General features: G+C 44.9%; 1 protein-coding gene across 1 annotated transcript; it reads right to left on the bottom strand.

Annotated features, from left to right (window-relative positions):
- Positions 1-19,091: 19,091 nt before the first annotated feature.
- Positions 19,092-22,920, bottom strand: LOC132669640 (C2 calcium-dependent domain-containing protein 4A). The gene is made up of 2 exons (XM_078448674.2): positions 20,447-22,920; positions 19,092-20,276 (listed from the first exon to the last, which is right to left on the bottom strand). Exon 2 carries the CDS (start codon positions 20,234-20,236, stop codon positions 19,199-19,201), a length of 1,038 nt encoding a protein of 345 aa, XP_078304800.1. The 5' UTR covers positions 20,237-20,276; positions 20,447-22,920; the 3' UTR covers positions 19,092-19,198.
- Positions 22,921-22,946: the final 26 nt, after the last annotated feature.

Below are 22,946 nucleotides of genomic sequence, written 5' to 3'. Positions count from 1 at the left end.
AGTATATGTTTACTGAGCATATGTTTACTTACCAACACCAAGATGAGTGGAGCACTTGATGCAAAGAAGTATACAAATGGTCGCTACCCTCCAGTCTAGCTGGGCTGATAGGACTCAGAGGCAGGTGGCACTCTTCTCAGATTGTACATTGTCAAATTGTTACATTTACAGCAGCACCTGCTGGTACAAACTCCAGGACCCAGCCTGTTTCCTGGCCGAAGCTGCAGGATCCGCACCGGCAATGTCACCCTTGCTTGACCCAATGCAAAAAGATTTAACCAGAATAGCCACATATGCGGAATTTAGCATCAAGCCTTCTTAGCAGCTAGACTAGCCCCAGTTGTGATAACTGGGTCGCTGCCAGTGACAGCCAGCCTCCTTTTGGAACACCCCAATTCTTGCTCAGGTCTCATTTCTTGTATATTTCCTATTCCACTCTGAGGCCTAGCAGTCTCCCCCCCCCAGCCTCCTCTCCATGCCACCTGCTGGTTCCCCTAAGTATCCTCCTATCCAGATTCCCTACAGCTGGGTAACACAGCCTATGGTGCTCCTGTGGAAAAGCAAGGGCAACAAAATTATAGGATGCAGCAGCCATTGAGACCCAAGGGTCTCATATCACCCATGTGAGCATCATAAACCTGCTTAAGTGACAGCTGTAGCTGCTGTGTGTCATTGCCCTCAAAGTCATGATACCCCATTGAAAACAAAGCCTGATACAGGCTCCTGTAACTCAACCCTGGATTTTCACCCAGCCACCTGCTTCTCTAGAAACTGCCAACTCAGACCAAAGTTCAATCCGGTTATAATTCCGACAACCAGCTGCATTTCTGGTAAATAATTAGTTATCAAATTAACGGTGACCTTGGCACCTGCCTGGCAAGCCACTTCACCAGGTTTTTCGAACGCACATGTTTTCAAATTTTGTTTCATTACTCATGTTATTTTCAAAATCACATGATTTTAAGCACTTGACTTTAGATATCGGAGAAGCTTTTCGTCCTGCCGGATTCTTGCATAAAGCATGTATACATGTGTGTTAGGTTTAAGGTAATTCCATAATTCCATCTTTGAACACGGTGAATTCAGAGTTGAAACTGAGTTCAAGGTTTTCTACCTTTCTGCACCCCTCAGCCCTCTTTCCAGTGGGGAAGTGTCTGCACCAAGGGCCATTGTCAGGGGTGGCTGGCTCTGCTGAGCAGTGGCTTAGTGGTCCTCACAGTTCCTCACTGTGGATGGTCACACCTCATCGTGACCTCTGGTAACTGGGCCCCCTTACTCTGCTTCCTCCTGACTCTGATGCCAGGCCTTTCTGGGTGGACCGTCTGGTTCCCAACCACTGCTAAACTCCTCTTTAGGTGCCAGGGGGATTTCTGTGATGGTTTCTTGTGCCTCCCAGGGCACCTCACACACACTGAGCTTCCCCAAGTTCACAGACTGGCATGCTTTCCTCAGTCACTGATGTCCTTCCATGCAGGCCCCAATATAAGGATTCATCTATTTGCATTTAGTATAATTACCAATGGTGTCAGATCTCAAAAAAAGAAAAACAGAACCAAAAACAGGTATCAATCACATGGGTGTTTACTCAAAATTTACTCAAAATAATTAATGGGTATTTACTCAAAAACACGACTTCAAGGGGATACAGGCACCCCTGCGTGTAGTGCAGCATTATTTGCAACAGCCAAATTATGGAAGCAACCTAAGGGCCCATTGATAGATGAATGGGTAAAGATGTGGTATATGTATACAATGGAATATTATTCAGCCATAAAAAATGAAATTTTGCCATTTGCAACAACATAGATACTACAGAGTATTATGTTAAGTGAAATAAGTCAGCCAGAGAAAGACAAATACCATATGATCTCGCTCATATGTGGAATTTAAAAAATAAAACAAATGAGCAAACGAAAAAGAGAGAGAGAGAGGCAAACCAAGAAACAGACTCTTAACTGACTGATGGCTGCCAGCTGGGAGGTGGGTGGGTGGTTGGGTGAAACAGGGGAAGGGAATTAAGGAGTCCACTTAGCACGATGGAAAAAAATTTAAAAAGGAGGTACAGGTACATACAGATATAGATACATGTTTGCTTCCTTAACAATTTACTGGGAGTAATCTGACTATACATTTATTCATCGGGAAATATTTTTTGACTGCCTTCTATGCGCCAAGCATAACTGCCCCTGAACAGCATGGGTTTGAACTGTACAGGTCCACTTATATGCAGACTTTTTTTGGATAAATACGGTACAGTACCGTAAACGTGTGTTCTCTTCCTTATGATTTTCTTAATAACATCTTCTTTTCTCTAGAAAATTGTAAGAATACAGTGCCTAATGCATACAACATACAAAATATGTTAATTGACTGTTTATGTCATGGGTAAGGCTTCTGGTCAACTGGCTACTAGTTAAGTTTTTAGACAGCTGAAAACCATATGCAGATTTTCAACCGCGCAGAGGTCGATGCATCTAACCCACACATTACTAAGCAGTCGACTGTACTATTCTAGGTACTGGGGGTACGGGAATAAGCAAAACGAGAAATGAATCCTAATCTCATGAACACTGGATTCAAATGTGCGAAGTCAGACAATAAACAGGATCTCGTTTCACAATGAAAACTGAACTTATTTTGATTCTTACATCCAAAAACCCCATGAAATACTAAACTTCCCCCCAAACAGGACGTGCCTGAAAGCTCTGTAAATTCTGAGCGATTCTCATAATGTAAGAGGTACAATTCCCAGTATTGTGCTGTTTACCAGGGTATTAAAAAGTACAGAAATGAGCTCTTTGAAGACAACCTAAATAGTTGTTCATTACTGAATGCTTCTTGTGCACCAGGCACTACGCCAGGGTCTCTGCATGAATCATCGCTAGTTCTCGGCACAGTTCAAAATTAGGTGGATTTGTTGTGTTATTAGTGGCCTCACTTTGTAAGTGAAAAAAACTGAGGCTGATATAAGTTAATTACCTGAGGTCACACAGATACTAAGTGGATAAGCCTTAATGGGACTCAGATGGTCTGACATCACTCTGCCTCTTTATAGATAGTAGGGAAATCCATAGCAAGAAAAGCAAAATTATAAGTAGGAATTCATAGAGTGCTCCCTTAAACAAAAACTTCGTCTTTACATTCAAGGATGTATACATGTAAGCTGGAGGGACTAAGGAGAAGATTGGCTTGGGGAGGAGAGGCTGAAAGAGAGAAAGTTTGTAAAATTAAAGTTTGTGAGACCACTGACAATTGAGGACCAAACAGAAATGATAAAACATCTCAGGAAGCATAATATAGGAAGGTGTAAAAATAGAATCCATTTTACAAACATTCAGTTCCCATATAAGCTTCTGGGAGCAGATCTTGAGGACGTGGGGAGGAGATAGGGAAGCAGACCCAGTGCAACCATTGTGTGGGCTTAGATCCTACACCAGGACCTTACCCCTGCCCTCCTCCTCATCGTGCTGTCTTCCCTTGTTCCTTACACCTTGAAACTGAACATGTCCTCTCTAGCTGCCGGTAAGCCAGTCTGCCACCAGGATGGCAACCTCTTCCCTTGCATCTTTGGTTTTGGCCCTGGACCCAGCCTCCCAGGCACACACAGATGACCCCACTCCACTCTGTCAGTCCCGGCCTCCCTATTCCCGGAGCAGGCCTAGACCTCTGGTTAACCTCTATGAAAATCAAATTCTCTGCCTGCCTCATTTTCCCTCACAGCACCCTTGAGGCATCCAGAAGGAAAGCATCCTTTCAACTGAGTTAAACTCCATTAGGGGAGTCCCGGGTGCTGTGTTCCCACTTGGGGAACCAAGAGACAGAAAACAGATGGTGAGAACAGCTCATCAGCTCTGCCCTTCAGGGGACCCTTGAAAGTCAATTCTAGTCAGCCCTTCATCTTTGCATCTGCCTCTCTTGGGTATCTTCTACTTTGTCTTGCCTTATACACACGTCTTCTCTCCCACAAGATGTCAAGTTCCTTGAAGGCACCACAGAGCAAGTGCCCCATAAACCTTCTCTAATGTTCCATAAACATTCTCTCCTCATTAGATGGGGAGGAATCCAGCAGTGACCTGTTATAAAACGAAAATGCAGTCCAGTCCAGGCCCCCCTGTGGTGGAGCTAAGAGCATCAGATAACTTCCGGTCCTCCCTCCCTCCACCCCCTCCTCTTTTTCTCACCTAATCCTTTCCTTTTCTGGATTTCTGTTCATTGGAACAGAAACCACTGTGACCATGACCACATGATGGTGAATGGAAACACAAAGAACAGAACTGATTAAGCTGTTTGGTGTTTCCTGTCACGTGATTTGCCTGGATCCAGAATCACATCAGATGTTCCATTCACAGCTCTTAAAGTGTTTCATCCTTTGCTTCTGCTTGTTGTTTTACCAACTATTTTATCTGTCCCCTTTCAAAGAATGTATGTACTTTTTATTTTTTTAAAGGGCCCTTAAGATACACTCTTCAGGAAAATTTTTGGAAGGTGGACATATAATTTGATTCCTAGTGTAGCTAGGGCACGAATACCTCAGGGTAATCTGAATCAGGAGTTCTCTCGAAGCCTTATTTTGTGCAGGATTTGTGTTTTCAGGCTAGTGCCTCAGGGAAAACAATGTAAGACGGATGGAGTTTACTTTCATATCCTCTCTCCTTTACCATCCCAGGGTCCCTCAACTCCCCAGGCCATCCTCCCCACCTGTGGCCTGCACCCCGGCCCTCACGACTGGAATCTTCTACAGAGAGGACCTAGTGTGAAGAGCTTGACCTCTTGTGCTAGCCTGCCTGGGTTCAGATCTATGGGGGATGAAATATCTTCACACATTTAAAGCACTTGGGTCAATGCCACGTGCTCACAATGAGTTGATTAATAATTATACTTGTAAAAGCTGCAGCACCCCCGGCCAGATCAAACCTCCAAAAGCAGTACCGATAATTGTCCATCTCAGCGGAGTCCTGAACTTCCTACCCGAATCACATTTCTTCTCCTTCCTCTTCTCATCCTCATTCCAATTACACTGCTGGGCAGTTGCTCGAAGACAGCTGCAGGGTTGACGCAGCCCTGCTCTTTCCACTCCCCTGTCCACTTGCACCACCCGCTGCATTGCCAGTGTCCCTGGCTTGCTCGCTTCATGGCCTTCCTTTGCTCCCAAGCAGCTCTGGCCATGGGCTGCACCTACCAGCTGCACGTTGGCCTCCCCTGCCTGGCTCACCCGGAAGCCCATTTCGAAAGCTACCTGTCACAGACAGCCTTCGCTCTGGGGTTTGGTGGGGGCGGGATTTGACAGGACCTCCATACAGGCTTCCTGCCTGGCAGCGGGGAGTAAGATCGGCTGCAAGCCTGATTCTTTGATGCCAAGGTCGGTTCTGCTCAGAGTCTGAGACATACCTTGGCACTGCCCTTCTTCTCCTAGAGGACTTCACTTCCAGAGCCACATAGGACAGAGTCCAAGCCTTCCAAGCTGAGATGACAGGAGAAACTAGCTCGTGCCATTGCACAAGTTTCCCCATCCTTGATCCTTCTCCCCTTGCGGAGACTTACAGCCCAGCACACTGCAAACGGGCAGGTGGTCTCTATCTCTAAATCCCACCCCTCCTTCGGTGAAAATCTGCCCCTCTACTGGCTTGGTGGTTTTCTCCAGCAACAGCCTTTCTCCTCCCCGCCTTGCTCCCTAACCTCCCTGCCCAGTGCCTGAGGTACAGATGCAAACAGCCTGGGGCACACACAGAGGTTCTCTCCGCATGTTCTGTTCTCCCCAAAACAGCCACATTCGCTCGTGTGAGTGACACCTGCAGTCCCCGGCACAGGTGATCACTTCAGGGCTAAGGATGTGACAGGTGTGCAGAATTAGCCCGTGTCTCCGAGGCAGGCCAGGGGCAGGCAGAGAAGACCCAGAGTTACCGAGTTAGGGGGTGGGAGTCAACATCCGGACAGGGTCCCTGCTCCAAAACGTGAGTCCACCTCGGACAAAGTCGGCCAGAAGAAGTGAGCATCTAGACTTGCAGCAAAAAATGAGGCCCCACTCTGGTTCTGGGCTCTTTCATTTCAGTCTCGGTGTAATGGGAGCAACTCAACCAGGTGCTTGGTGTCTATAAACGCTCAGAACGGGCTAGCACTTTACACATTAACTGACTTAATCCTCTTAATCCTGCAAGAGCTCTCCAAAGTAGATGATATTACATCTCTGTTTCAAAAGGAGGAAACCGAGGCACCGAGGAAAAAGTAAATCTCTGAGTCATGGCTCATAAGTGCTAGAAAAGAGACAATCAGATTTCAAAATCCCTGCTTTTGACAACGCCCCCACACAGTCTAGGTTAGAGGCCCATCTCTGCATTTGCCTGGCTGGAAAATGTAGAATCACATTTCTGGACATTAGTTTTCTCTTCATGGTCACCGCACAGGTATAGGAATGTTGTGGGAATGAGGTAAATATATGCATGCAAAGTCCTAGACGTGGCACCTTAATAGTAAACACACATTACACATTGGTTATCAGCATCACCTTCATTTCTATTATTGCTGCTCACAAATCCGTGTCACCAAGCTGGCCTGCCTCTGGTCCTTTCTCTTGCCTGTTTTCCTGCTGTAGGGCAGGTCCCTGACAGCTCCCAGGTACTCCCAGGCTGCCCAGCCTTAGTTCCGAGGCTACAGACAAGCTGTCATCTCCTTTGATCTGTAAAACAATCCCATAATGAGGGCGCCTGGGTGGCTCAGTGGGTTCAGTATCCAACTTCAGCTCAGGTCATGATCTAGCGGTTTGTGAGTGAGCCCCACGTCGCACTCTGTGCTGACAGCTCAGAGCCTGGAGCCTGCTTCGGATTCTGTGCCTCCTCCCCTCTCTGCCCCTCCCATGCTCATGCTCGGTCTCTCAATAATAAATAAACGTTAAAAAAAAATAAAATGAAATAATCTTGTAGGGAGAGCTGAGGCTTAGCCAGATTAATAAGTACTTTGCCCAAGGAACATTTTTCAGGTTCTGAGACAGAGCTCTATAAAATCAGATGGAGTGTTTTTAGCTCTGTACACTGTGAATTCAACTTTAAAAAAAATATTATAAATAGAGAAAAAAATGACCACAATCCCACCATCCCAACACAGTAGTGACACTCATGTTAGGAATTCCCCACCGGGCTTTGTCCATCTCTGCAGAGACTGAGTTTTCTCCTGATTCACTGCCTCCGTGGAGGAGCAGAGAGCGCTGCTCAGCCCAGTGTTGGGATGGCCTTGAAATAGCCATGGAGGGATTCTGGAATGAGCACCGACTAAACCCAGAATGACTCTAATTGGGCCCCAGGAGAATAAAAATATAATCAAATGAGAATAGATAATGAGTCGAGCAAATGTCCCTTTAGACACAAATCAGAGACTTTTTGAGACATCCTTTAAAAAGACACCTCACTTCAGTTTTTCCAAGTAAAACTTGTACGTATTTAAGGTGTACAACACGATATTTGGGTGTTTGTATACCATGTTTGTATACCAAGTACCCATTGTGAAATGCTTACCAAGCTAATTAACATATATCCATCACCTCGCGTAGTTACTGTGTTTTGTGTATGTGGTGAGAACACTTGAGATCTACGCTCAGCAAATTTCAAGTACATGTTATTATTAAAGACACTATGCTGCACATTGGGTTTCCCGAACTTACTCGTCTTGTAACTGAAAGTTGGTACCTTTTGACCAATATCTCTGAGCCATTAATTTTTTTTTAACATTTATTTATTTTTGAGACAGAGAGAGGCAGAGCATGAACGGCGGAGGGTCAGAGAGAGGGAGACACAGAATCTGAAGCAGGCTCCAGGCTCTGAGCTGTCAGCACAGAGCCCGACGCGGGGCTCGAACTCACGGACCGCGAGATCATGACCTGAGCCGAAGTCGGACGCTACAACCGACTGAGCCACCCAGGTGCTCCTGAACCATTAATTTTTTATCTAAACTACACCATATCCAAATTCTCTGTCAACTGTTAAAGTCATGGAGACATATAATCTAGGCATATATTTATTAATTTATTCAGTGAACCAAAACCAAAGTTAAAATATGAGTCTTAATCTTGTTCCTTTCTTTTTCCCTCCTGTATCATTAACTACATCAAGTATGTTTTTTTTTTTAAGAGATTTTCAGAAACAAGGACTTCCTGTACTACATATAATTACATAGAGTGGTAGTAATTTATGACTGCCTACTCTCAGGCTAGGAACTGACACCCGGAACGTCCTCTTATGGAACGTGGGTTATGGAAAGTTAGAGGGAATGGGGAAAGGGATGCCAGAGATGATAAAACTCTGATTTGGTTTGAATGTCTTGCCACTTCTCACCAACTACCTGAAGCTACATATGCCCTTTCTCTGTTTTTTTTCCCCCTTCTTATTTGATCATGAAATGCTCAGTGCTGACACATCTCACCTGTATTCCTTGTAGGCTTACCTCCTGCACATGCAGCTTGGTTGGGGGGTATGGACAGGAACATAAAAAGAAGTGTAAAAAATGGACCCTGATTCGGGGAGCTTGCAGTTGAATTGGGACATGGTGCTAATAATCAGAAGACGTGGAATTGATTCCTGGCTCCTTCACTCACTAACTGGGTTACCATGAAAAATGTATTAAAATGCTTTATCTATGAAACAGGACAGATAGTAATAATAATAATATTACCTATACATGACCTAAAGGATTGCTATTAGGATCACAAGGAGGAAATACTGTGAAAACACGTTACAAACTAGGAAGTGATGTCCAGGAAAGTGTTATTAATATTTTAAAAGGAGTTTAGGGGTAATCTGCCTCAGAATGCAAGTAATGTCACTGCACACTGACTCTTCTCCATGTTGGCTTTATCCTTGGGTTCCATCTATTGGCATGATGGCTCCCAAGAGCTCCAGGCCTGTGGGACTGTCAGGTTCAAATTCGGCAGAAAATAGTTTGTCTCCTTCTCAATAATTTAAAAGCAACTCTTAGGTCTGAATCTCAGCAGACTAAATTAGATTACATTTATCTCCTGAACTAATGACTATGACCAAAGGTATGAAATACTCTTATTGGTCAGGCCTGCATCAGACCCACCCCTGAAACTTGATATGGATTCAACACTAGCTGAAACATACGGACTGAGTGAATGGGAGGAGTGGTTCCACATAAGAAATCAAGGTATTATTACCACACAGAACAATTACTACCAGGTGATCAAAACCAATAAATATCATTTCTGATTTGGATAAGGATTCAGTTAGAAAGGGAATGGTCAGAAACCAGTTATGTTGTCAGACAAGCTACAAGTACCAGGACATTTACCACGTTTACTGAACTCAAAAAGGGCCAGCATTTACACAAAATATTCTCAATGAAATCATCTGTTCAGATCTCAAATTCTTTGATTTCTCTAATAAGGACCAAATTACTTTCTTTCAGTTTATAAATAGTCTTATCTTCCTAATAAGATGCTTGGTCTCCTTAATAGCTGAAAATCTAGAATACTGGTCTTCAGAATGTATTACATGCACCCTTGGAATGAGATACCTTGGAATGTGGAAAAAGATATCAATACATTTGTTTATATTTTCATTTTAAATCAAGAAATTAAGTTTTCTCAAATTAATGATAAGCACTGTCACAGTGCCTTTTGTTGGTCCAGATGTCAGAGGTTCTTGGGAAAAAGGGGGGTCCTCAGCCCTTTGCTTTCAGCACAGTATGTCTATAGCACTTGCTGGTGCTTGGTTTACTGGATTTACCCATACATGATTAAAATTTGACAAAGAAAACCACCCCAAAATGGATAGATGACTTTGAAGTATTTATGCAAAGAAATGTCAGATTGGAAAAATACTGATAGTGTAAACACAACTGAAAATAAAAACATGGTCAACCTGATATTTTTCATATTCATGGTCTGAGTTCTTTGTGCACCACCTTATGGGGTTAAAAGCACCAACAAATTCAATGGACCGACAAGAGTTTGGCCAGTGAGTTCCTATGGAGGAAGAAACTCGTGCTACAGAGACCATTTTGAAAATAAGTGTTTGGAGATGCTTTTTATTCTTATTCTTTATTTGGAGATGCATTTATTATTTATTTATTTATTCTTTATTTGGAGATGCATTTTTTGTTAATGAAAACTATGAAGGTATGTCACACATAAAAACCTCAATAGTTGAACACTTAAACTTAGATATGTAATTTGCTGATTTGTTGAAAAATCGTCCAATAATGGGTTCTTAATAGGCATCTAAGCCCGTTTGTTGAAAATATAAGAATACAAACTCTGCAGGGCACCTGGGTGGCTCAGTTGGCTAAGCATCCAACTTTGGCTCAGGTCATAATCTCACAGCTCATGGGTTCAAGCCATGAACAGACCCACATCAGGCTCTGTGCTGACAGCTCGGAGCCTAGAGCCTTCTTTGGATTCTGTCACAGTCTCTCTCTGCCCCTCCCCCTTCTCTCTCTCTCTTTCTCAAAAATAAATAAATTTTAAAAATTAAAAAAAAGAAAGAATACAAGGTTTGTAAGAAGAACTGATAAATGCCAAGCATGCACAAGATGAAGCAAGGCAAAGACCAAGGCCCGACTATTTCTACCAGTGAGGACACAATGAACCACTTTTAGATTCAGACCATTTATTATCCATAAAAACAGCAAAACAAGTGGTAGCAAAAGTACCACTTTCTGTGGTTCTTGTCCAACATGCTGAAAGAAGACACCAAAACAAGAAGAAGCAGATGACTGGGATATGAATTGTGGGATATCGTTGAGGATCTGATTCTAGACTGCCACTAACAGGTTTTATATTCAGCAGGTCTGTTCTGAGGGGAATGGGACAGAGAGTTCCGCACCTCATTGGTACCTGAGAGGCAATGGGAAACTCTTCATGACAGGTTCCCAGAGAAGATAAGCAGGTGAGTAGGAGATGGTCTCATACCAGCGCCTATGGACCTCGTCTCTGCTGGTGTCCCAGGAGGTTCATGAGGTGTTCCACTAGAACTCAGATTAGCTGTCCTTCAAGCTTTTGCCTGCGGTGTCTGTGCACAGTGGCTTGGGCACCAGAGCAGAGCTGCTCCCCTACAATTAACAATCAGAAAGGATGGAAATTTATTGGTAGAATTTGCAAATTGAGAGATAGGTTTGAAAAATACATGTTGTGATTTTGTGGCTGTAGCCATTTGTCCATGTCTTCATTCAGATCTAAATATCACTGTGAGATAGTTTATTTATGTATGACTACCATTAGAATAAAAAAAAACCCAATAACTTGGAATCAGAATTTTTAAAGTGCCGTATCACAAAAGGTTAAATCACATTTTCAAAAACAAGAAAAATTAAATAACATCTATTTCCCTCTTTCCTTCCTTACGTTTCTTCTCTCTTTCTTTCATTAAATTAATTGAACAAGGAGACTATGACTACAATGACTAATGTCATGGTGACCTACATAAGCAACCCCAAATCTAAGCCTGTAAATGCCTCAAGGTTATAAAATTAAAACCTAAGGACAAGTGATGACAAATAGGCAACTAGACTTTACACTATAGCCAATCAAATAATCTTGTTTCTTTGTTTCTGCACCTTCTCTATATAATAATTCATCCCCTTAACTCTTGACCACTTCCAATTTGGTGCTACCTGGTTGGAAATGATTTTTGCTCAAATAAACTCAACATTTTTAACATGCCTCAGCTTATCTTCTAATATTTACTTTCTTCTGTCTGTTCCTGGCCTCTCCTTCCTGGATCCATTCATAGGATGGCAGGAAATAAACACTTAGGGAGCTGCAGGGGAAGAGGAAGATTGTTAAAGGGAGTGCTTCCCTCACCACCTGAGGGAACTTGATGTGGACAAATGGGTGACTGGAGGCCCAGAGTAGGATGCTGGGTATCATTGGCATACTTTGCCAAGAACCAAGTGTGCTTTGTAGCCCTTTCAAATGCTCCAGGCATAGCAAAAAGATTGCAGCTCTAGCAAAGGTGTCACAGCTTTACAAACTCCAAGTTTTTCTAGTGTGTTTTCTTTAAAACGAGCTTTTTCCAATCAGGAGAAAACTTCTCATATGATTGCCTCTACTCCCCAGCTGTCTGCTCTTGTGTATAAGCTATTTACATCAAATACTTTCCTTATTGATTAATCATTTCTTGGGGCCATTCTACAAGTTCAATGTCTTGTTACTGATATTTTAGACAGTTTCATTTTATGCTCAACGATGAAGAATTCAAACAGTACAAATCTGTTCAGGGTACCATACAGAGACATATTCATGGTACAGCGAGTGGATACTCTCCTTGTGCAGAGAAATACCAGGGAAGGGACATTCTGGGGGTGAGGGCTAGAGGACTTGAGTTTGGGACAAACTACAGTACATCTTATATCTTAATGCAGGGATACCTGGGTGGCTCAGCCGGTGAAGCGTCTGACTTTTGGTTTCAGCTCAGGTCACCATCTCACGGTTCATGGGTTCGAGCTCTGCACTGGGCTCCACATTAACAACACAGGGCAGAGCCTGCTTGGGATTCTCTCTCTCCTCTCTCTCTGCCCCTCTCCCTATGCATACGTGCTCTTTCTCTCTCTCCCTCTCTCTGAATGTATAAATAAACTTAAAAACAATCTTAAAACACTAAGAATTTTGGGTAAGGTATAGATATGGAAAGATTTTGTATATGGTGAAAGCAGAGTATTAGGAAATTAAATCCGATGATGGTTCAGTTTAAATTCATTTTTTATTTTTTTTAAAGTTTATTTTGAGAGAAACAGAGGCAGTGTGAGTGGAGGTGAAGCAGAGAGAGAGAGGGAGAGAGAGAATCCCAAGGAGGCTCCGTGCTGCCAGTGCAGAGCCTGATGTGGGGCCCGAATCCATGAAATCACGAGACCATGACCTTAGCTGAAACCAAGAGTTGGATACTTAACCACCTGAGCCACCCAGGTGCCCCTAAATTCATTTTTTAAAACATAGATGTGCAAATATAGATGTAATAGAGAAAGTGTGTGTATGTATTCTAGAGTTTAGAAGCAATGCCATCCCAGTAGCCACGGGCAAACTTAGCACTCAGATTTTGGTTTCTAAGTACCATCAATCAATATAAGAAATCAAGATGCCTCGAGAAATTGTTGGTTCCAGAACTAGGGTATCAGAAGTACAAGATGAACCTGGAACAAATTTTAGATTCAGAAAATAAGTAAGTGTTCAATGAAGGACATAAGAGCCAGCTTGAAGGGGCTCCCAGAGATCAAACGTGGAACCAAAATAAATAATTGCAATGGGTTATAACCCACTGAATAAAAAAACCCATGGGTCCATACAGATATAAATAAGAAATGAATATGTAAATAAATTAGGGAAAAGGCAAAGTTAAAATGTCAACTAACAAAGGTAAAAAAAAAAAGATGAAATTCTAAAATTGCCATTTGGCAATCTCTGTAGTAATAAATGTTTCAGGCAAGAATCATCCATGAATGCTAAAATCTATGAAGTACAAGGATGTTGAGAGATAGGATATTTACATAGTCTCAAAGTATCTCTCACAAGAGATTTGTTAAATGCAACGAGGAAAACAATAATCTCTACAGTAAAGAAATCTGGTAAACAGCATCACTCTAACCAAGTAATCAAAGTTAATATCACAAGCAATGAGACAAATTGATATGTGTCTCTAATATGGTACATTGAGAAGATGTATCACTTCTGTTTTATTTCTTCAAGAAATGCATAACCTGAATATAATCACAGGAAAGTTCCAGACAAATAAATTTATGACCTTATAGAAAATGTCAAGATCAGGAAAGCCTGAGATTAAGGAAGATTCAAGAGATACACCGATTGAATGCAAATTGTGATCCAGGATTTTCCCCAAATATTATCAGCCAATTAGAAAAACCTGAATAGGTTCTGCAGCTGACCTGAGAGCACTGAATCAATATCAACTCCTTGATTTTTGTAAGGGAACTGTGGAAGAGAATAACTTTATTTTTAGGAAGTACACAAATATTCAGGAATAAAAGAGCACATGTCTGCAACTTATTCCCAAATATTTCAGGAAAAAGAGATGACAGATAGATAGATAATAGGATAGTAATGAAATAAACATATATTTAGAGAATCTGGTTGAAATATGGGAATTCTTTTTACTGCTTTCGCGACTGTTCTGTAACCCCCACATTATTTAAAAATTAAGAAAAAATGATAGTGGTGAAGAGAGCAGTATAGAGCAGATTGAGTAAAAGGAGGGAGATATGGTGGCTCTGGTCTATGTGACCAGGAGGAGAAAGAGATGAAGATTCGCAGGGCTGCGTGGACAGTTTAGACAAACGAGGCACCATCTCATGGTGACAGTCAGGAGACGTCGGTTCTTCTTTAAATCAGGAGCCGTTACCAACCGGGAAAATAAATCCTATTCTTTTTTGCCAAATAAAATAAAATGCAGATTCTCCCCTTTAGGATAAATACAAGTGTCTGGTCATCTAAGAGTATCTGATCAAGGCCTTGCTATTCAAAAAGGATGAAAAACTCCTCATAGTAATGGTGAGATTTTAGCACACATTAGCTGAGCTGTTGTTCTTTTCTCCGGAACATGGCAGATGGAGTCTGAAATATACAACCAGTGGAATGGAAATGTGTAATTCTTTGTGTTTATGTCATTTAGTGCAGTCACCCAGGTATGTTCCCAGTAGACTGCCCTTTGTACGGACTTAAGACTGGAAACACAGATGTGCACCAGCCCATTCAGCAAAATTATACTCATTTACAATGAACAGAAGAAGGGATGTTCAAATTGTATTTAAAAACAAAAGAGTGCAGGGTACCTGGGTGGCTCTGTCAACTGAGCGTCCTACTTCAGCTCGGGTCAGGTTTGTGAGTTCGAGCCCCACAACCGTCTCTGTGCTGACAGCTCAGAGCCTGGAGCCTGCTTCAGATTCTGTGTCTCCCTCTATCTGCCCCTCCCCCTCCCGGCTCTATCTATCGCTCTCTCAAAAATAAACAAACATTAAAAAACATTAAAAAAACAAAATGGTGCTTATCCCTGTTAATATGAATCTTGCTATAACTAAATGCAATTATCTCGTTTAACCCTTGCCATCTTCACACCCAGTAGTTTCAAAAGGACAAAACTGAGACATAAAGATGTTAAGCATTTGCCCCAACATCACACAATTACCCAGTAGCAGAGCCTAGATTTGAAGCTAGCTCTTTCCGGCCTCAGACGTTCTGCTCTTTTCTCCCACCGCACGCATTTCCCCTTTCTTACTTCCTAACAGGAAGAAGCACCCGCCTCAGCAGACGCTGACCTCACACTCAGCTACAGAGAGAAGCCCTATTTCCCTAAGTCTATCCAGTCTCCCCCTTGCAGGGAGTGGTTCAAAATTGGAATTGCAACCCAATTTGGGCCAATCAAATATAGAGAGAAGTTTTCTGGGGCCTTCTGGCCCCAGTTCTTCCTCAGTCCTACGGGAGTACCTGTAGAAACAATGCCTTTTCTCCAGTCTGGACTCTACTGAGAAATCGTGGGGTAGTCCCTGCTGTTCCTGGCCAACATCCTGAGACTACAAGTGTGACCTGCCTCAGGATGGAATGATGCTGTGGATGGCAGAATAGAGATATGGGACAAGATATGGATCAGGAATGTGAGTTCTCGATCACTGCTTCTACCCACATATGTCCTGGGTCTCCTCTCACTTTTCTGAAGACTCTGTTCCTAAAGTTCTTCTTGATTTTCTTTCTCATCACTATCAACATCTCTCTCTCTATTTTGGATATCCCAAACATGTGTTGGATTCTTTCATATTAAAACAAAATAAATCTTCAACTCTGTATTCTCTTCCAGTTCTAGCCCTTTTCTCTCTTCCCCCTTTTCTAAAACTTTCTGTGTGTACTTTCTCACCTTCCATTCACATTTTAACCCATTCTAGTCCAGCTCCTGTTTTGTTTGTTTGTTTGTTTGTTGTTGTTTTTTGGTGGGAAGGGGAGTGGACAGGCAGCAAGTGTAATAAGCAAAGAACTCACATCCTTACATCTGAGGTTTACCTTGGGTGCCACACGACGAGATCTCCACCTCACCCCCAAATCTTAAGGTTCCTACAGAGGCCTTAATGCGGCTCAGTCACATGCATGGTCCAGATGGTCTCAGCACCATGTCACTCTCTCAGGGCCGTGACCTTGTGGCAGCTTCTGGGAGTGGGGAAGGCAAGCGGGATGCACATTGTAGTCTAGCTCCTGTTATGACTAATGTCATAGAACTGCTCTTGTCAAGTTCACTACTGACCTTCATCTTGCCAATGCCATGGGCATTTCTCAGTTCTCATTTTTCTTACAGGAAAATGTAAGTTCTTACAGGATTTCCTTACAGGTTTTCAGTGGGGTGAACATCTCCTCCTTCTTGGAATGCTTTCTTGGCTCCCATGACTCCACACTTCTCTGGTCTTCCCCTATCTCTTTGGCTGCTGCTTCTCTCTCTCCTATACTGATGCTCCTCCTGTACTGAATTTCTCTATTCCACCTCTTTCTATATTTACTCAATCAATATTTATTGAGAGTCCACCATATGCCGGACTCTGCTGCATGCACCGGAAATAAAGCAATGAATAAACACATTTTTTATATGAATAAAGCAATGAATAAACACATTTTTTAAATAAAATCATACTTTCTGGTGGAGGAAAAGTAAACAAACAACAACAAAATAAGGGCATAATAGAATGTCAGGTAGTGATAGGTGCTATGAAGAATAATAAAACAGTAATTTCAACAGTGATGTTTTTTGAGGATGGCCAGCGAAGGATACTCTAAGGAGGAGATATTTACATCAAGAAAAATGGAATGTGTGAGAGAGAAGTTAAGGATGATTCTAGGTTCTCAGCTTGCATAAAAGAAGTAATAGTGGTACCATTTATTGAAATAAGGAAGACGAGGGGAGGAGGAGATTTGGGAGAAGAAAATCAAGAATTCTGGCTTGGATGTATTAAGGGGTCCTATGGACACATTAAGTGGTTATTCGTACAGATTAGGTTTCTCTTGTGTAGGATTCCTTCCTCTAATCTTCGGGAGAACTTTCCTGACTACTCTATCTCTGAAAGCATCCCATCTGACACTTCTCTCTCGCCCTCCCCTAGTTTACTGTCTTCATGATAGTCACCACAATCTGTAATGACCAAACTTGACTATTGTTGGCTACCCCCACTAAAACTGTGAGTCCTGGGAGAACAGGAATCTTCTCTGCCTTCTTCATAGCTGCACCCCCTGGGCTTAGTATTGTGTCTGTCACAGAGAAAGGGCTCAACTTATCATTGCTGAATGAGAGGGCAAAGGGTACACCATCCTCTGGAGGAGTCAGGACACCTTGGTTCTCATCTGAGCTGAGCCAGTCACGAGCTATTTGACTTCAGGCAAGTCGACTTTGTGGTATTTTCTCAATTTCAGAAGTTATTTGATCAGATGATTTCATAGGGCTAATCTGTCCACTTTGAAATTATGTTCAAAATCCAGGATTTGGAGGGCACATGGGTGGCTCAGTAGGTTGTGTCCCACTCTTGATTTTGGCTCAGGCCATTGTCCCAGGGTCAAGGGATGGAGCCCCGTATAGGCATCCCCACTGACCGTGGAGCCTACTTAAGACCCTCTCTCTCTCTGTCTCTCTCTCTCTCTCTCTCTGTCTCTGTCTCTCTCTCAGTCATTCTCTCCCTCTGCCCCTCTCCCCTACTTGTGCTCTTTCTCTGAAATAGAAAAAAAAAGTAAAAATAAAATAATATAAAATCCAGGATTTTATGTATATTATGATTTGTACCCAGAACCTCATTGCAATAACAGTGCTGAAGGGTTTTTTGATGCAGAATGAGTCCAAACTATTGCTTATTACCAGAGGAATCCTGAAGGGTTGTATATTCCCACTCCTGGCTCCCCTAAATCCTCAGTCTCAGGCAGCCAGCCAGCCATTCTGCTAGGCTCCACTCCACGACCGGGGAGGAACAATTGGAAAGAAAGCAGCAGAAGTGAAAGAGTCCATTTCCTGGAATGTTATTGGGCACCTGTTCACCAGTACAGTTCCAGCCTTTTTAGGTATGCTGCCACATTTCACGTGTATTTAAGGATTATTTCGATATTAAAGCATATTTTTACAAAACCCTGTCAAGCAGGTGTTAGTATCCCCATTTCACTGATGTAGGAAATGAGGTCCAGGAACATGAACTGATCTGCCCTAGTTCAGGCTAGTGGCAGAAAAAAGACTGGAATCTGTATCCCCCACCCCCATCCCCTCATTGTGCTTTCTATCACACCATAGATGCCTATAGTCAAGGGCAAATCCTCCTGATAGAAATCAGTTTCCAGTGGACTCAGGTCTATTTGTTGAAAAAAAAAAAAAAAAAAAAAAAAAAGAAAAGAAATTTAAAAACCTCTTAAAATCCAGTGTTCAAAAAGTTGACAGTTTGTTCCAATTCATCTAGGAAATCCTATTGTAGATGCATTAATTACTATCACTTACATGCAGAGCTAGGTGGAAACAATACCACACATATATCAATACGTTTACAGAGGCAGAAAAGATTTTTCTGAACCGGCAAGATTTCCCAGGGCTCCTACTGGAGAAGGAAGAGGGGGATGCCAGGAATACCTTCCTTTGAAAGACCTTCACTTCCTTTGCTTTTCGGTTCCTTAGCATTTTTTTAAAGACTTCACTTTCAAAAGAAACCTGTTTTCCTAATAAGAAAGAAATTCTTTACCCACCAAGATATCCTTACTACAGAATGTCTGACTCTGATGTGTGTGTGCACGAATAGAACCTATGCCACATCAAATATGTCAAACTCCATGTGAATCTTAGCACTGGGCATGATTCTGAAGGAATAACTGAAAAAGCAGTAAGAGACCCTTAGTATTGACATAAAAAACAAGGAGGATAATCGAGGCAGATTGGGTATAGTTCCTTTTTCTCCCTTCCAGCCACAAGCTCACCTTTTTGCCTTTGAATGCAAAAATGGTCTAGGAAAAAAGGACGGTAAGCTATGAATAGAGAAAAGCTATCAATAGAGAAAAATCCTTAATTTTTCCTTCACTACCAATAAACAGTGACAAAAACAGATACCTAGGAACTAAAATGTCAATAAAGCAAGAACATAAATTGAAAAATGAATAAATAACGTTTATTTTGTCCGAAGCTGCTTTCGGTGTCCGAGTTGCCAGCGGTCCGAGGGCGCCCCGAGGTGGCGGTCTGAGCCCCGGGCGCCCTCAGGGCAGCAGCAGGGAGCCCAGCAGCAGCTCGCCCTGGCCCAGCGGGCGGCCCCGCTCCAGGCCGCGACCCCGCTGCTCGGCCTTGACGCGCACGGCCAGGCGGCGCACCTGCTCCTCCGAGAGCCCGTCCAAGCACACGTCCTGGTGGAAGGCGGCCTTGCGGCTCCGCCGGACCACGGCGCTGCGCTGCGAGCGCGGCTGGCCCGGCGGCCGCAGGACGAAGCTGACGCGGCAGCCGACGGCGGGGGGCTCGGCGGCTCCCGCGGCCAGGCCCTCGGTGCCCAGCAGCCGGACGCGGAGCCGCCCGCTGGCCCGACTGTACTCGGCGGCCAGGCGCAGGGCGCCCCCGGCGCGGCCCAGGGCCACGGTGCCCTCGGCCTCCAGGCGCTCGGGACGCGGGCCGGGGCAGGGCGGCGGCGGCGGGGACGCGGAGGGGGCCTGGGAAGGGGGGCCCGAGACGGCGCCGCGCTCCTCGTCCTCGTCGCCGTCCCCGCTGGACACGGAGGGGGCGCGGACCAGGCCTCGGCTCGTCCGGGCCCGCAGCGCGCGGCTCAGCAGCCGTTCGGGGGCGCGCAGGAGGCGGCGGGCGCGGGCCGGCGGGGCGGGCGCGTCCCGGGTGGGGCGGAGGCCCGCGGGGAGCGCGGGGGCGGAGGCAGGAGCCGAGTCCTGGGGCACGAGCGGGGCGGCTGCAGGGCCCCCGAGGAAGAGCGACTCCTTGCGGCGGGTGTGCGGGCTCTCGAGCAGCGCGCAGAAGCCGTAGGCGGTGAGCGCGCGGGGCAGGTGCGGCAGCGATAGGGCTGCCTGCGAGCGCGGGTCCCAGTCCGTGTGCCCCGCGCTGTCGTCGGCTCCTCTGGGCCACAGGTCCGGCTCGGCTGCGCAGCGCCGGGGCAGAGCGGCGGCCGGAGGCGGAGACTCGGGCGCATAGGACGCGGGCAGCCGCGGCGGGATGCAGAACTTGGGGATGCGGTCCGGAGTGAGCACGTTGGAGAAAGCGGGCTCCGGAGTGGAGGCGCGGAGTCTCCCGAGGAGCCGCATCCTCCGAGGCTGAGGCTGAGAGTGGTGGCAGGAGGCCCTCCTGCGCGCGAGAGAAGCTGCTGAGTGTAGACCGCTACCGGGGGCCCTCCGAGGGGTACCAGCGGGCCTGCGATTGGCCCCTGGCCAATCCAAGCCGAGCTCTCCTCCACCCACAAACCTGCCCGCCTTCCATTCATTGGTACTAAATAAACGAAGTAATCGAAATCAGACCTTTCCTTCTTCTTCAGTCACTGTGGGTCGAGAGTTGCAAGTTCAGGGCCGGCTGCCTCGCGGTCCTGGCTGGGGCGCCAGCTTCAGCACTCTGGCCAGGACAGTGGCGCTCCTGTCTTATACTGGCAGCCCGAGTCCCGCCCAGCCGGCCTAGAGCCCAACCCCTGGAGCCAGGGGACAGCCCGCCTTCCAAGTCACCCCTGCCCGCCGCCGCTGGGGCCCCTGCAGTGGGTGCTTGGGTGTGACCCTCCGGTCAGTCTTGGGACCTGCATCCACTCTGCGTGCCTGGAGCCCCTTACACAGGCCTGGAAAAGGTTGCAGGTGAAGAGAGGACACCTGGTCGCCCTGCCCAGGGAGAATTTGTGGTGGTGGAAAATGCTAGCGGCCTGTTGGAGAAGGTGAAACAGGATGAGGAAGCAGGAAGTTCCTTTTTGGTAGGAGCTAAATCCTGTCACCCTGCACAGGGACATGCCCTAGGTTCTTCTATTTTACTGCTTCCACGCACCCGCCATGAGCCGACCAATATGGTTTCCATGGTATTCGTGTACTTATTACACGTCTCCCTCTGCTGGATGGTGGCCTCCGTACTAGCATACAGCCTGGCTCAGTCAATGCCATAAATACTGGCGAAGTGGGTGAATTACGCAAAACTTTCTGGACGACTGCAGACGATCATCTTTTGTCACAAAAGATGGGGCCTCTAGCTCATACCCTAAAAATAGCACGTGATGTTTCCAACGCTACCCTTTTCTCTCTGCTTCAGTGGGGAGGTACTCCTTACAGAAAATCTATGTTGCCTCTTCCGCCCCCTCCCCCAAACTTCATTTTCTAATATGAGAAAACTGGAAGCTGGAGGGACTTGGGGAAATTCCATAAAGGTAAATAAAGTCAGTTAATGGCAGAACCTGGAACTAGCAACTTCCTATTTATTTGGCTTTGCATGTAATGCTTCCTGTTATCTAAAATGTCCTTTCTTTTTCTCTCTGTAGGAACTCCTGTTTGTTTTCCATAATTCAGCGAGACAGCATCCGCTTCAGGACCCTTTACCGGACTCCCCCTCTACAGTTCCTCAGCCCTTCCTTATTCCCTCCGTACATATTTTATATACCACCATTGCTGTGTTTAGCATGCTGCTATGGAATTTTTGGTTTACAGGTTTGTGTCTCTTAAGAGACTATGAGTTTCTTGAGGGCAAAGACTGGCATGACTCAGGGACTTTGGGGGGACCTCTTTTGAATGTAGGTAAAATAAAAGTGCTCTGATTCGGAATCTGGGCCTGCTTCCATCCCAGTTGCCCTATACAAGGGACAAACCTAGCTGTCTTATTAATTTTTATCCAATTCCAGCACCTGGAATACAATGCCAGGCAAATAATAAGTGCTCAGTAAATATTTGAGTGAATTATATTGTGTGGAATTGAACCTGAGCTACAATCCAGGTCTTATGACTGTCAGGTGCTTTTAACCACATCTCTCTCTAACTGCATTATTTGGTTTCTCACAACAAACCAGTGAGGTGGACATTGCTTCTGTTTACCAGATGAGAAACTGAGGCTCAGGTTAAGAGACTTGCCTAGGGTCATTGAAACGATGAATCGTACCTTGTTTCCTAAGGCCCAGCTCTTGGCTAATTTCTTCCTTCCTTCTCTCTTTCCTTTCTTCATCTCCATTCGCTCAGTTCATTATAATTCACCAAGTCTGTTGTGTGTCAGGCATTGTGTGCATGTGTGGATTGCATTGCACTTTACACGCAGAATGTTAATTCTTAAAGCAAGTCAGTCTACTATTAAGTATTTTCCATTATCCTTGCTTTTCAATAATAAGTACCATTATTTCCAAATCCTTAGAGATAAGACGAGTGAATGTTTCCTTTTGTTAGTAATTAATATTTTCTTTCCCTTTTTGTTTTGTTTTTGTTTTTAATGTTTATTTTTGAGAGAGAGAGAGAGAGTGTGTGAGCAGGCAAGGGGCAGGGAGAGAGGGAGACGCAGAATCTGAAGCAGGCTCCAGGCCCCCAGCTGTCAGCACAGAGCCCCACGTGGGGCTCAAACTCATGAACTGCGAGATCGTGACCCAAGCTGAAGTTGGACGCTTAACTGACTGAGCCACCCAGGTGCCCCCCCCCCCCCCGTTTTTTAAGTTCATTTATTTTGACAGAGAGAGAGAGAGGGAGGGAGAGAGATCATGAACACTAGTGGGGGAGGGGCAGAGAGAAAGAGAGAATCCCAAGCAGGTTATGCAATGTCACTGCAGATCCCCACACAGGGCTCGAACTTATGAACCATGAGATCATGACCTGTGTAGAAATCAAGAGTGGGATGGGGCGCCTGAGTGGCTCAGTTGGTTGAGCGTTCGACTTCGGCTCAGGCCACGATCTCATGGTTCATGGGTTTGAGTCCCACGTCGGGCTCTGTGCTGACAGCTCAGAGCCTGGAGTCTGCTTCGGATTCTGTGTCTCCCTCTCTCTCTGCTCCTCCCGTGCCTGTTCTTTCTTTCTCTCT

Source organism: Panthera onca, chromosome B3, assembly GCF_046562875.1.
Source record: "Panthera onca isolate mPanOnc1 chromosome B3, mPanOnc1 haplotype 2, whole genome shotgun sequence".
Taxonomy (NCBI): domain Eukaryota; kingdom Metazoa; phylum Chordata; class Mammalia; order Carnivora; family Felidae; genus Panthera; species Panthera onca.
The sequence above is the reverse complement of the archived record's forward strand: the minus strand, read 5'-3'. Positions and strand labels throughout refer to the sequence as shown.